Source organism: Leopardus geoffroyi, chromosome C3 (genome assembly GCF_018350155.1).
Source record: "Leopardus geoffroyi isolate Oge1 chromosome C3, O.geoffroyi_Oge1_pat1.0, whole genome shotgun sequence".
Classification (NCBI taxonomy): Eukaryota; Metazoa; Chordata; class Mammalia; order Carnivora; family Felidae; genus Leopardus; species Leopardus geoffroyi.
Genome location: NC_059338.1, coordinates 55,155,210 through 55,170,945, shown reverse-complemented (window position 1 = coordinate 55,170,945; position 15,736 = coordinate 55,155,210). Strand labels below are relative to the sequence as shown.

The following is a 15,736-nucleotide window of genomic DNA, read 5'->3' as shown; positions in this document are numbered from 1 at the left end:
TACCATGGTGTGTTTATCCACTCATCTACTGAAGGACATCTCATTTACTTCCAAATTTTGGCAATTATGAACAAAGCTGCTATAAACATGCATGTGTGTCCATAAGTTTTTAACTCCTTTTGGTGAATACTAAGGATCACGATTTCTGGATCACACGGTAAGAATATATTTAGTTTCATAAGAGACTGCCAAACTGTCTTCCAAAGTGGCTGTACCATTTTGCATTCCTGCCAGCAAAGGTATGGGAATTCCTGGTGTTCCACATCCTGCATTTGTGGTTGTTAGTTTTCTGGATTTGGGGCATTTTTATTAGGTGTGTAGTGGTATCTCATTGTTTGAATTTGCATTTCCCTGATGGCATACGATATGGAGGATCTTTCTGTATGCTTATTTGCCATTTGTATGAGGCATCTGTTAAAGTCTTTGGCCCATTTTTTAATCAGGTTGTGTGTTTTCTTATTATTGAGTTTTAATATTTGAGTTTTGTATATTTTAGATAACTGTCCTTTATCACATAGGTTTTTTGCAAATATTTTCTCCCAATCTGTGACTTGCCTTCTAATTCTCTTGAAATTGTCTTTTGCAGAGCAGATGTTTTTTAATTTTAATGATTCCAGCTTATCAGTTATTTACTTCATGGGTTATGTCTTTGGTGCTGTATCTAGAAAGGCATCACTATACCCAAAATCATCTAGATTTTTTCTCCTATGTTATCTTTTATGAGTTCTGTAGTGCTGTGTTTTGTCAACCATATTTTACTAACTCTTGTTATGTTCACTCTCTTCCAATTACTGAGGAATTGTTTCATGCTCTCATTAAGCCTTCTTTCCAACTTCTCACCCTCACTCTCCTGCAGATAATTTAGTCTCTGCTCTTATCAAGAGAAATGGGAAGATCAAATATAACCTTCCCAAACTTTCTACCCTTTTCCTCACAAAGGACACACATCTGCCCTTACTCTCCCAACCTCTCCAGGTTCACAAGATGAGGTAGTCCCATTTCTGTTCAAGGACAGTCCCTTTCTGTACTCTTTATGCTTCATTCCTCTTCTTTATCTTTATATTATTTTTTTTTATATCACCAATATCTTATTCCGTACTGTTATTTCTCTTCAACCAATAAATATGCTCAGTACTTGACTATCCTTAAAAAAAAAAAAAAAAAAAAAAGAATCCAAAACAACAATAAAATAGCAGCAGCAGCAACAATGCCACCACCTCCTTTGCTCCTGTGTCTGATTTTAACTGTCTTTCATCCTCCTCTGGACAGAGCTCTTTTCAGTTATTGTCTCCATTTTTTACTTCCCATTCACCTTTCAATCCAATGAACTCTGATTTATCCTGTCACAGCACTGCAACCGGCATGGCTGAAGACACTATGATGTCTGCATTGCACTTTACACATCCCTCTCTGTGTTGAATTTGACACTTCCAACTACACTGTCCTTGAAGTTCTCCTTGCCTTTGGCCTCCATGACCTTATTGCTATTATTTCTCTGACATTCCTTTTCAGGCTCTTTTCTGACCTCTTCTTAAATGTTGGTATTTCTCCAGGATTCCACTGTGAGCCACTGCTATTTCACTCAAAGTTTTAACTGACATATCTGTATCTATCTATATCTGCCTATATCTATATCTATATCATCTATCTATGTCTATATCTATATATCTGTATTTATATCCAGATGTAGGACTTGCAAGTCTTCATTTCTAGTCCTAGCATTGCCATTTTGCTTCAGAGGTTGGGTCCCTTCTATGTGTGTTTTCTATAGGTACGTCAAATTCAACATGACCTTGGCTGAATTTATCCTCAACTCCTCTACTTTCCAACACTTGGTTCTTCTCCTCTGTTCCTTATAGGTTGGTAGCCCCAAGAGTTTCAAAATCATTTTAGAACAGCATAACATCCAATAAAAATATAATGTAAACCACATATGTAATTTAAACTTTTCTGACAGCCACATTAAAAAATAAAATGAGGGGTGCCTGGGTGGCTAAGTCAGTTAAGTGTCTAACTTCAGCTCAGGTCATGATCTCATGGTTCATGAGTTGGAAGCCCATGCCAGTCTCTGTGCTGACAGCTCAGAGCCTGGAGCCTGCCTCAGATTCTGTGTCTCCTTCTCTCTCTGCCCCTCCCCAACTCACGCTGTGTGTCTATCTCTCAAAAAATGATAAACATTGAAAAAACTTTTTTAAATAAACTGAAACAGTGGAATGAATACTAAAAACCAATTTTATTTAACCTAATGTATTCAACATAATATTATTTCAATATATGATAAATCTTAAAACAGTTACGAGGTTTTTGTTTTTGTTTTTGTTTTTGTTTTTGATACTAAGTTCTCAAAATCTAGGTTGCATTTTACACTTCTTGAACACCTGAATTGAAACTAGTCACTAGGGCCCAATGACCATGTGTGGCTACTGTAAAGTACAGTTCTAGAGTCTTTACATTCACTAATCTCTCTCTCATCTAGTTATAATTCCTGCTGATTTTATTTCATGGGTATTTCACCAGTAAGTTTATTTATTTTCATCCTTACTACATCATGGCTTTAGTTCACACCTTGGTCATTTCTCATTTGAGTTATTGCAATAGCTTACATAATCTAGTTTCTCTGTCTTGGAGAGAGTGCAAATCCACTAGAATGAAGGAGGATATAGTAGAATAACTCCTTATATGTACTTTTATCTAGAAAATAAGAAAGCAATTTGGACCTATTAATATTTAATATACATATTGATGCCAGCACCCTTGCTCTGTATTTTTGAGAAGTAATAATAAAATGGAAATGTAAGACATAAAGTACATTTTCCCCACAAAATAAAAAAACTTTTAGTATGGTTGATTTTATCTTCATGCAGACTTTCAAATTTCTCTGTATATTTCTATATGATGTACATAATTTATTAATACAATGGTTACATATAATTTAAAAATAAATTTATATATGTACTTGAAATTTATTTTAGTACTGCCAGGAGGAGTGAGATCAGTAAAATTTAGAGTCTCATGGAACTGGATCCACTCTGACTTTACCCTACCTGCCTCCCCGACCTCAACTTCTTCATCCCCACCACACATTTTCTGTATTAAGTGGCTCTTTCATATTTTGTTCCTGTTTGTTCTTCATACAGATAAACAAATTCCAGTAAAACCTTGGTTTGTGAGTATAATTCATTCTGGAAACATGCTTGTAATCCAAAGCGCTTATGTATCAAAGCGAATTTCCCCATAAGAAATAATGGAAATCCAGGTAATTCGTTTCACAACCCAAAAGTATTTACATAAAAATTATTATAATACCATAATATAATACAAAATAATAAAGAAAATACAAAATGTAAAGAAAAATAAACAAGTTAACCTGTGCTTACCTTTGAAAACCTTCATGGCTGGTGTGAGGGAGACGAGAGAGGAGGGTTATTATGTAGGACAACTTTCACTATCACTAACAGATCAGTGCTATCTATTGCTTCAATGGAGTCTTTTTCTTTTCGTGCAGCTTTAACAAGGAGCCTATCCAATGACACTTGTTCTTGCCTTCTTTAGAGGATTTCACGGAAATGTGACATTGCATTGTCATTAAACAGGTTCATCACTCGCACTGCTCCAACTTTATTTGGGTGGTGCTTTTCTACAAAATTTTGCACCGTTCCCCACATTTTACACATCTCCCTAATCTCATTTGAAGTGAGGGATTCCTCCATCTTTTTCTCCTCTTCCTCTGTAGATGAGATGCAGATGTAGACTTCTTATAAAATCTTGCAATTTTAGCCACTCACATACTACCTCATTTGTACTGCTCAATGATTTCCTTAACTTCCACTGTAATCATCTTCTTACCGCCTTTCTTTTCCACCTTTTCCTGCATGGAGGCCATTGCATACGTTTGCATGGATGTTGACTACAGTACAGTATTAATAAACTCTTGTCATATATTGTATTTAATGTAACTGGCAATAAGGCAGCAGAGGAAAGGGTCTATGTCTGCAGGCAACCTGACCTAGAATGAAGTAAAGTATCCCTAAGCTTACTCTTGTACGGAAAAGCAAAGGACCTCCTATAGGTCCTTTGAAGTGACAAAAAATACACTAGTGCCAGTTGTGGGCACCTTCTAATGTTCTGAAAAATCACTGATTTCTGCCAAACACCATGGCCTGAGGCCGAGCATCTGAGCATGGGAGACGATCACCCACAATTCCACAACGAGAGAGAGAGAGAGAGAAGAAGCGTTGGCTCAGTTATGATCATGTGACATTCAGCATCACGTACTACTTGTATTGCAAGACACTGCTCTTTATCAAGTTAAAATTTATTAGAAATGTTTGCTCATCTTGTAGAATACTTGCTGGACAAGTTACTTGCAATCCAAGGTTTTACTGTACTCCCTGATCTGGCATTCTGTTTCTCTTCCAGGCTCTTCTGAGATACCATTTCTTCAAAGAAAGCCTATGACAACTTCCTAAATTGTGTCAAGTGCCCCTTCCCTTGCTTGACATACATTTCTTATTATACTATTAGATTGAAATTAAATCTTTATGGATCTGCCTTCTCTACTAAGCTGTAAGATTCGTGAGGCAAGGATTGTGGCATCATCATATTTTTTCATCTTGACATATGATAGGTTCTTTAGAAATGTTCACTGAACTACTTTCATGCCTTTCCTTGTTGGTTCCAGCCTGTCCTACCAGGAGTGAAATAGCGATTTGCTCATTGCAATTTATGGAGTAACTGAAAGACTTCCATTCTATCCAAAGATGCACGAAAGCATACTTTCATTTTAGTACTGCGATTAGTATGCTATTTGTAAGAACCTCATAGGGTCGGTAACAATGTTAGTGTGAAATATTTGACCACTTGCTTCTTAGATGAGATTACTTGCTGTAGGAGAGTGAAGTTTTGACTGTATGTGTACAAGCAGTGGCCATCAAACTTCACTATGAATAATAATCACCCTGGACACATGTTTAAGTGTAGACTTCTGGGGTTTCATATGTACATATTCTGATTCATTTGGACTGGGGGTGGCCCAAGAATCTGTGTTTTAGAAAAGCATCCCAATGGTTATAATATAGTCGGTAGAAACCATACTTTGAGAAGTATTATTTCCTTCTTTCTGAAATAGAGAGTAAGAGGCAGGAGTAATTTTGAACAATTGAGAGAACTGCCTTAGTCAGAGATGGAGTGAGGTTCTGTGTAGAGGTTTACAGAAGTTACAGAGCATTAGAAAGGAGAATGGACACCTGGGAAAGCTGAAGCAGGGAATCAAGGGTGGCAAGGACTGAGGGTGTGGAGAGAGTCTTGAAGATCAAGAATAACAACTTTGGCTTATTTCACAATGTTCCCTAGGATTGACTTTTCTTCTTTAGCAAGAAAACTTATTATCAATAATTTTAAAAAATCTATTCAGGTAATTCATCTTCATTTAGGAACTGACACTCAGTAGTCATTAAATAAGTAAATTTTTTTGCTATTTCAGGGTCTCTAGGATATTGATTAATTTAGGTATAGGATGATTATTGATATTTAGAACAGTGTCATGTAACTCCATACAGTATTTCATTTTTGGTTCTATGACAACAAAAACTATCTGGCAGAGGGGAGATGGTTATCTGTGCCCTGTGAAAAAGCAGAATTTAACTTTGCAACTCTGAGAAAAAGTTAGATTTTCACTTAAAAGCCATTTATAAATAATTTCTATCAGAGCTATAATCTAAGTTGTTAATATGTTTTAAAATTTAAAAGCTGTTTATAGATTTTTATGAGGATGCTACATGCTTTTTAGCATGACAAATAACAACCAGAAGTAGATGGATAAATCTAGACCATTAAGAAGCTCCAAACTTTTAGTTTTTGCGTATTGTTTCAGCTTTCTTGAACCTCATTCAGTTTTATTTAGAGTGGTGAACTGTTAACAAGGAACTAATTGGTTGACTTGAGTTTCTTCTTTTTACCATTTGGTGGCCAGTCTCTGGTGAAAAATCCTAATGAGATGCAAACCAGACAAACAAATGGACCAGTGGACTGGGAGGGGGGAGAGAGGCAGTGGGCCTGGAGAGTTTATTATTGTTCACCCAATCAACTAAATATGTTTTAATTATAGCAGCAATGCCATAAATAGGCTGAGCACAAGCCTATTAGTCTGCCTCATTCAATTCTTTTCTGTTTCAGTTGCTTTGCTTCCACCATCCATATAAGTCTGCAATTTTAGTTTTGTCCATTTGATGGGAGAGATTTCCCTCTGGTTATCTGTAGTTTGGGAAGATAAATTGTCTTAAATAGCTCAATAGAGGGTAAGCTTTGGGGAAACAATGTTGTTCTTAGCGCAATTTATATCTTGTTTTTAACTCCACTTAGTACAAGACCTATGCTCTCCATTGGTTCACATTAAATTCAACATCTCTGCCAATCTGTGCTCTCTTGTAGGTGATTCGTAAGGGATGGTTAACCATCAGCAACATTGGCATCATGAAAGGAGGCTCTAAGGGATACTGGTTCGTCCTTACTGCTGAAAGCTTGTCCTGGTACAAAGATGACGAGGTAAGTCACAGAGAATCACAATTATTTTATTAAAGTGTTTCCAATTTCCAATTAATTGATATTATTGTGATGTACAGTTCCAAGACATGAGTGATTCTCTTTCAGTAAGACATAGCTTGGGGTGTTTGAAGAAGCATTGTTTTTTCTACATAGATTCTTAATTTAGAATATTCCCCTCAAATTTCTTTTATTGCTCTGGTATAGTCACATGTTTGCTAACCCGAAGAAATGGAGTTAGGGGTCAGTAGTTGGAAATTTCCTTCTTTGTAATAATGATGACAGACTGATATAGGGACAATTTTCATTAAATAATGTGTTGAAAAAACCCAGGGATATAGAGCATCTTAAGAATGAAATTAATAGCACTGATGCAGAGTTAATAAAGAATTTTGGAATTGTTGGCTGTGACATCTGTTTCAAATGCAGGCTTTTGAAAATGTCCAAATCAATAGTCTTCAAGCAAGCCCCAGGTAATTGTTTATATGAATTTTGTTGTTTGAAAATTTGATATCTATGTAAAAGCCTGAATTATGATAATTATGTTCTCTGGCTCATGTTAGATGTTAATCATTTTGGCCCTGTGACTTACTACTGATTTTAATCTGGTAGCTTTAAAAGTGCAAAAAGTCCTATCAATCTTGTGGACCCATTAGAGTGCTATCAAGTGATACTGCTAAATTTGGGAGGTCATGGATGAAATTAAACTATGTTTTGGAAATTTTAAGAGCTCTGGTTTGACCTGAGCTATTTTTGGTGCTTATAATGCAGTCCACAAACATTAGATAAGAATACTTTGTGATTTAGAAAGCTATTTACAGGTAAGATTGCCTCAATTTTGTTTGGCTGTAAAGGGCATGTATTTCAGAGTTAAACGTCCTTCCAATCCTGGCTTGGTATTCTTTTTGAAAGTCCTACAAGGTGCCTTTGTCAGTTGTTAGAGTTCAAGTTTCTTGTCTTACATAGTTCTTTCTGCTTCCTAAGTACTTTGTGAACAATAGTATATTAATCAGATGATCAGTTGATGGCCACTAAGTTTTCTTCAGTAAGGGAAATAGAATATTATAGAAATGTACAGAAACAATTTTTACACAAAAGCTTTACAATATTTTTTTATGTCATATATTTCACTGACTTTAGTCAAACATGGAGTGGTTGTTGTAAGGGTCTGAGGATTAGCAATGGTTTCTTTCCTTTGCTGGCTGCTCAGATAGCCCTGTCATTCCGTGGAAAGCTCTAGTCTTCAAAGACCACAGCTTCGGGAGCTCTGAGATGCCTGTCTAGATAGAAAAATCAGTAAATAGAGTGTCTTCTTCTTTTGTGTTCATTTGCCTTAAGAGATCTTCTCTTAGATACATTTTGTTTCCAACGACTTAGAGGATTATTTATGTACATTTAAATTCATATTGGTTTGGAAGCTTTTATCAGTTATTCTGGGGAAAGCAAAAGATTTTGCTGAGGATTCATAATAGTAATAGCTGGTGTTTTTTTATAGGTTAAAACACCTATATATGGTCCTATATGGACTCATTCAGTCCATATTGTAACCCTAAGGATAAGTGCTGTTGTTATCCCCATTTTTCAGAGAAAAGTAAACAAACAAACAAAACCCCAACTATTCAAAAAGTCCTTTCTGTAGGACTCAGTTTCCTTATTGCAGAATACTTGGTGTTTGTGAGCATAACTAATTTCCCAAGGTCACATAGCTAGTGCCCAAGGTGGCAAAGCAGAAATTCAAACTCAGGCTATCTGGCTTCTGAGCTCATGTCTTCAATCACAAGTGTATGCAAGAATCCCAGAGATGCTGCAGTTGTCCAAGTCAACCTTGTCCCACAGAGGTTTTATTTAGACAAGTTCCAGGCATATTGGCATTGACCTTTTTGTGGGTGTTAGTATGAGGGGCTCTGAAGATAATAGGAGTAGCTACTGTTATTGGAATATGGCTTTGGGGTTCTCTTGTCTGGCTATGTGGGCACTGAAACAAGGCCATTGGAAGGCACGTGATGCCCCCTGTAGGGAAGAAGAATCTTTGAGAGCTTTGTAAGTTAATGATCAGTAGTCATCCCTTCCATTCCTCTAGAAACTCAAGATAACTTTTTACAAAATCTCTGCTGCTGAAGCTCCCTCATGAGCATTTGCTTACAACAAATAGAAAATACATGTGTGCAATTATAATACTAACTGAGTGCTGGAGACATTTTATTAAAGGTATATGTTGGAGGGTATTTGGGCATGGGGCGGTGGGATGGGAATGACCCTTGAAATATGATGGAGTGATCTGGATGAAGAAAGTTTAGGAAAGTTTAGTTGATTTCAAAAAAGAGAAAATGACAAAGTTGCTGCTTTGTGGAATGAACAAATAGACTAATAATGCAATGGTAAGTGCTCTGAAGAAAATAAAATGGGGTAGTGAGCTAGAAAGTGATGGGGGAAGAACCTGTAGATTGGGTGTTTGGGAGGAAGTAACATTGAATTAGAGGCTGGGATGATGAGCTGTGTAGAAGATTTTATCGAAGAAAATTCCAGCAAGAGGGCATCATAAGTAAACCCCCACCCCACCCCAGGATGGCAGCCAGCAGGAATACTGTGGCTGGAATGTGATAGCATGGGAGAGAGAGGTAGGAAATAAAATCAGAGGTACCAGTGGGTGGGGTCTTATCAGACCCCATGCACTAATTTGGATTAAAAAAATTTTTTAATGTTTATTTATTTTTGAGAGAGAGAGAGAGAGGGAGGGAGGGAGACAGGGCATGAGCAGAGGAGGGGCAGAGAGAGAGGGAGACACAGAATCCGAAGCAGGCTCCAGGCTCTGAGCTGTTAGCACAGAACCTGACATGGGGTTCGAATCCATGAACCACGAGATCATGACCTGAGCCTAAGTCGGATACTTAACTGAATGAGCCAGCCAGGAACCCCCTAATTTGGATTTTATTTCAAGGATAATTGAGACCTATTGGCTTGTTCCAACGGGATGTAACATAATTGGATTTATGTTTTAGAAAGACCACTCTGGCTGCTGGGTTGGGCATAATGCGTGGGATGGAATGTGTATGTGGAAGGAGGGGAGTGGTAAGAATGGAAGACGGGAGACCAGCTAGCTAGGAGACTGTAGCAATGGTCCAGGTAAGAGAATATGGTAGCTTATACTGGGTGGCTTGAGAAGAGCTCTTGAATTCAGGGTGGCAAATTGATGGGCCACATACTGCAGCCATTAGCTACTGTTACTCATTAGAACTCTGCTCCAGAAACAACATAAAATGTTTTCAAAATATTAATGCCTGACTCACAAATGGCCTCTATCTTTAAATTGTTTGTGTCAGTGGGGCAGAGCGTTTTTCCACTGGGGCCATCCTCATTCATCCCCACCTCACCGTTCCTTGACCACCACCACTGTCATCCTCTACTCTGCTTTATTTCTCTTGCGAGAGTTTCCTACCATTGCAGACCACCTTTGAGCTTGCTGTCAGGGTTAAAGGGAGAGTACGGCACTGTTCCTTGATTTCTGCTTGTATTCAACAAATAGTTATTAGTGTCAGCTGGAAGCAGAAGCTGGAAGGGAGGGTGTGGGGAAAGGAGGCCAAGAAGAAACATCAGGAGGGTTGGGCTTAGAAGTAGTGACGAGTCTCTGGCCTCTTGACATTGTACCGTCTTTTAGCAGCAGTGTTTTAAATGATACTTAGATTCCAAAGAAGTCTTACTGCCATCCTTCAAACTTAACATGATTCTTTGGGCAACCTCGAAAACCCCAATTTAGAATATTGCTTTGTGAAAATAAGCCTAAATTCTAACTCAACTTTTGGAGTCAATTTGTTGGTAAATTAAATGCTCGTTCTTTATTCCCGTGGTATCCCTCTATACCCACATCAGCATCTGCATACTTGTAAATCCTGTTATATGACAGTTTATCTTTCTTAGTCAAGCAAATGTGACACAGTAAATATCATTAAGTTAGTTATAGATTCATTCATTTATTCAATGAGAAATTTACATTCAAATTTTCATAGAGGATTATCATTGTTTTTTCCGTGTTCTGCTGTCTTCCTACTTTCTTGTGTAATTAGACTGGTATGTTTTCATTATATCTACTTGGCTGTTGAGTAAATAGCATATTATGCCATATGCTATGATTTTATTTAAGTCATGACAAGTTTGTAATAATATAAATGACTTATGAAATACATTTGAGATGAAGAAAAATGACTCAAACTTTTTCCAGGATCACATTAATTGAACAAAAGACCCTATAGACTGTATGCTTTGTACAACAAAAGCAGTGAGGTATGAAGGACATGGATTTGCAATGGCTAATGCCAGTGTTGGAACAAGTCCGTCTTCTCTGGGCCTCTGCTTTTCTTTTCACTTGTTGCATGGGGACCTTTGCCGAGCAAACCACCTGAAAGAGATTTTCTAGGGTTCTAAGAAATCATTTATTAATGAATACTTTTATAAACTTTTAGGTATCACATTTATATATGTATGCTTGCCATTGCAAGTAACAACGGTGCCCTCCCCTGTAAAGCCATTCTTTGACTCACATGTCTTCTAATTTCCAATTTTTTTGTCATTTCATATTGTGAGATAGGATGTATAATATTGGGTTTTGTTGTTGTTGTGTGTATGTATGTATGCATGCATGTATTTATTTATTTTGGCAGAGAATGGTAAGGTTTGGATTCTTAGAGGGAACTCATATCCCATTTCTTTAGTGAGACTTGGTATACTGCCTGCCCCCTAGCCTATGGGTTCTCTTACACCTCAGCCAAGAATTGGAGCTGATGATACAAAACCATGTGATTTCCTATCCAAGCTGGCAGAGGCAATAGCATAATGACCCTGTGTAATAATTTTAAGCTAGAGTTGGCATGACTGTAATGGTAAGTCCCCAGTATTTTTCTTACTTTCTTCCTATGCTGAACAGATTTATTCACCCTACCTTTGAATTTTAGATGGATCACGAACACTCTCAAGCATCTGTGGACTGCACTTTTTGAACCATTACTCTATATTATAATAATGTTATTTGCAATGTTACTGATAGATGAGCTTAACAGAGAGGTTTCCACCTGTGTCCCAGACAGTGTTATTTCCCACATGTTACCTTCAAAGAGTCTTTACAATACAATGTGGTTATAGTAGGCATGATTAATCTATGTATATGACTGTATGTTATCCTCTAACATTACTCTAAGATTGGGGCTTTCTGTAACACAAAAAGAAATAAACCATCTTCATACAGGGTTAGACAGTTTATAACTAATCACCAAGGGGATTTGCTCAAACCTGGCTGTTCTTCTAGATCATGTTCTAAAAGGACAGTACCCTAGACTTGGAAGTTTCTGATACAGGTGGTCCTGAGCTCTTTTCTAGGGGGCTCATAGGCCTTTTCCTGGTTTCATCCTCCCCAGGGCATTCTGCCAATGTGTGTAACACATCAAGAAAGATCTGTTTATGGGGGTAAGGATAGTTTGGGCATGCAGGCTTGTATGTCCACATATATTCCCTTGTATTTGGGATGGATGATACTTAGATCCTTTGATTTCTATCAAAATAACAACATAAGGATATATTTAGTACTTTACTAAGGATTTAGGGAAGCAGTACAACAATTCAGACAGCCTCAAATGCCTCTGTACAACAGTTTTTATCCAGTGGACACACACTTGGGTATGTTACTGGCTGCTCTAACTCTGTGCTGGCCCAGCCCAATGACAATACATTGGCTTCTCTCTTTCAGTCTCGCCTCCTATTTCTTCCCTCAATGCTGTTAATATGGATTGCCCCAAAATCAAGGCACTTTTCCCTCTGTTATATACATCCATTCAGCTCTTCTTAGAATCTAGTTCAGCCTTTGCTCCAGCCTCATTTATGTATATCCAAACTAGTCAAAATGCTGAACCAAACCAAATGGACTTCCAATTAGCAAGATGCTCCCTAGTTTGACAGTAATTGTGGTTGTAAATTGTATTCCACTATTTATTCTCCCTGTTTAAAGTCATGAAGGCCGGCTTTCAATCTGAATGATAATCTTGATGATGATCATTGTCATCATAATGGTTAACATTTATTGAGTATATATAGTTTCCCAAGCACTAAGTCAGTATTTTATTTACATTCCCCATTTTATTTTTATTTTATTTTATTTTGTAATTTTTTTTTACATTCCCCATTTTAGAGATGAAGACTGAGACACAAAGAGAATGAGTAATTTAGCAAGCTACTCAATATTGGTGCTATGCTCTTAATTGCCTGAACACTTCCTAACAAACATTTTCTGGACACCTGTTATGCACTAGACTCTATTCTTTAGTCACTAAGGATAAAATGGTTAGCAAGGAACTCATGGTACCTGCCCTCATGAAGGATATTTACCAATAAAGAAAACATATAAACAAAACAAAACAGGGAACCCTATCAGATGTAGATTACAAGCTATAAAGAAAATAAATCCAGTGATATGTTTGACTTAAAAGGTGTCTGGGATGGGGATTACATCACTGGGGGGACATTGAATTGGGTGGTCAGAGGTTTATGTTAATGCTTTGAGGCAAGATTGAGCCTGCTGAATTTAAGAAACTGAATTAAGGCCAGTGTAACTGGAGCAAAGAGAGAAAAGAACTCTATAAAAGATTAAGGATTTTGACCCTAAGAATGATGAGAAGCCTTGGAAGCTTGTAAGCTGGAGAGTCACATAAGATCTGACTTTTTTACAGATCCTTTTGGTTGCCTTGTAGAAAAATGGATTGGAGGAGTACAAAACTGGTTTGGGGGTTTGTTAGGAAGGTATGGCTATGGACTATCTAAGAGATAATAGTTTGGGTTGGGGTGGGTTGATGGAAATTGATAGAAGTAGATAGATTTAAGAGATTATTTTAGGTGGTGAAAATTGACAACTCCTCACCCATGATATGTAGTGGTTCAGTGTTTAAGTTCCTGCTAAATTGTAAGCCTCTTGAGACCAGGAGCCATTGTCTTATTTACTGTTCTACCACCATGAACATGGCACTGGCAGGTGACAGTAAATATTGGTTGAGTGAAGATGTGATTAAGCAAATAAATAATATTTATTTATAATAATTCATCTTGTCCTCTTATCTCAGGTACCTAAAGTATTTAACTACAGGGTAAACTTAGAATTTGAGGTTGTCTTAAAATTTTCTTAATTTTCATCATTGAAGGTTAATGGACTTTTTTTCCTCCTCTGACTATATAGCTTCCTGAACTGAAATCATTTAAGCAGAAAGTAAATTTCCTAATGTTATTTTAAAACATTATAAATATATTTTGTACAATTCTTAGAAATGATTTAGAAAAGGGCTAGGTGTAGAATTAAAATAGAAAGTGGGACGCTGGGGTGGCTCAGTCAGATAAGTGTCCAGCTCTTGGTTTCTGTTCAGGTGATGATCTCAGATTTAGTGGGTTCGAGCCCTGTGTGGAGCTCTGCACTGGCAGTATGGAGCCTGCTTGCGATTCTCTCTCTTCCTCTTTCTCTGCCCCTCCCCTGCTCATGCTCTCTCTCAAAATAAATAAATAAATCAACATTAAAAAAATTTTACATGGAAACTTTCATTTCAAAAAGGATTTTGGGTTTAGGTACTTTTCTATTAATACTTTAAAACCAGGGGCACCTGGGTAGCGCGGTTGGTTAAGCATCCAACTTCAACTCAGGACATGAACTAATAGTCTGTGGGTTCGAGCCCTGTGTCAGGCTCTGTGATGACAGCTCAGAACCTGGAGGCTGCTTCAGAATCTGTCTCCCTCTCTCTCTGCCCCTCCCCCACTCACACTCTCTCTCTCTCTCTTTCTCTCTCTCTCAAAAATAAATAAACGTTAAAAAAATTTTTTTTAAATAATTAAAAGAATACTTTAAAATCAGATCTGGAAAAAGAGGATGGCTTTTATTTAAAATATGTATAAAATATGAATTTTAGAAGAATAGAGTCTGATAAAGGGAGAAAAAAGCCATTTTTCTCTTAATGTCAATGAGAAATATATGAATAATAGTTAAAATCTCTGAAGGGGATTGCTAGTTTATGTATAATGGTAGTGTGTAGCCAATATTTATTCCATTTTTATCATCCAGCATGAAGATTAAAATCATAACGGAATACTCAGAGGAAGCTAGGGTAATTGAACAGAAGTGTTCCCAATGAAAATGTGCTAACCTTATACTATTGAAGAAAATCCAAAAGCTGCATTGAAATAAGAACATTCTTTGGACTCTTAAAAAATTACAGGCCTCACTTTTGTGGGTTGAAGTATTTGGATAGCTTGATAAAGAGATTACATAATTCCTTTATAGGGATAATTACTTAGTATTGTTTTTATTATGTAGCTGTAACAGATGACAAGTGTAACTTAGGTAATAGAAAACAAAATGACAGCTATATCCCTGGATGGCCAAAGTTGTGAGACCAAGAAGTCACAGAAATCTTCAGCTATTTCCATTTTCACTTAGACTTTCAAGATTCCGCCTGTTTCCTCTACGTCTGCATGATCCTCGCGATGAGGTCAGGATTAACCCTGTGAACACTATTTACACTCCTTGCTGAGTTGTTTTAGTTAGCTAAAACTTAGATATTTTTTACCAAAAAAAGAAGTCGAATAAATATTGAACTTTAAAACATTTATGTTACTTAAAATTCTTCATGATTTTAGTTGTGTTTTTTCACATATGTAGATTTTTAACGTAGGATTATTTCATACAAACATTTCCACATTTTGGCATTATCCAAAGATTTATAATTTTGAAAAATATATACAACAACCCATAATGGCAAATGCTATTTCAAATTTATTAAGTATATTTAATAGACCCAAACCCACTCCCCTAAATGTATTTTTTATCTGACTTAAAAGTTTATTCTAGAAGAACAGTATTACTCTTTACCAGAAGAGTGCAATTTTTAAATGTGCTTCATTTAATGAATTTAAATAAATATAACATTCTTTCATTCTTTCAGGCATTTTTTGAAAGCCTGAAATGTAAAACTAAAATGTTAACCTCAAAGTTTAAGGGAATATTATTTGAAATGTTTTCCTGGAGTGGCTCACTTAAGGATGACTCCACTGGCCTCCTAGCTTTCCCTTTGGAGTTTGCTGGAATGGAACAGTCTTCTTTATGTTCTGACCTGCTGTCATTTCATCTGGAGAGGTCCCAAGCCCTGTCCTGGGATTGCCTTGCAAGGGTCCAGTAGAG

At 36.9% G+C, this 15,736-nt stretch overlaps 1 protein-coding gene across 14 annotated transcripts in view; it reads left to right on the top strand.

The window, feature by feature from the left end:
• DNM3 (dynamin 3) overlaps positions 1–15,736 on the top strand; it is a 559,650-nt gene that overhangs the window by 291,250 nt on the left and 252,664 nt on the right. For all 14 annotated transcript variants that reach the window (XM_045452915.1, XM_045452913.1, XM_045452909.1 and 11 more), the window contains one exon: positions 6,430–6,543. In XM_045452915.1, coding sequence (XP_045308871.1) covers positions 6,430–6,543 — 114 coding nt within the window. The remainder of the gene's footprint in view (positions 1–6,429; positions 6,544–15,736) is intronic.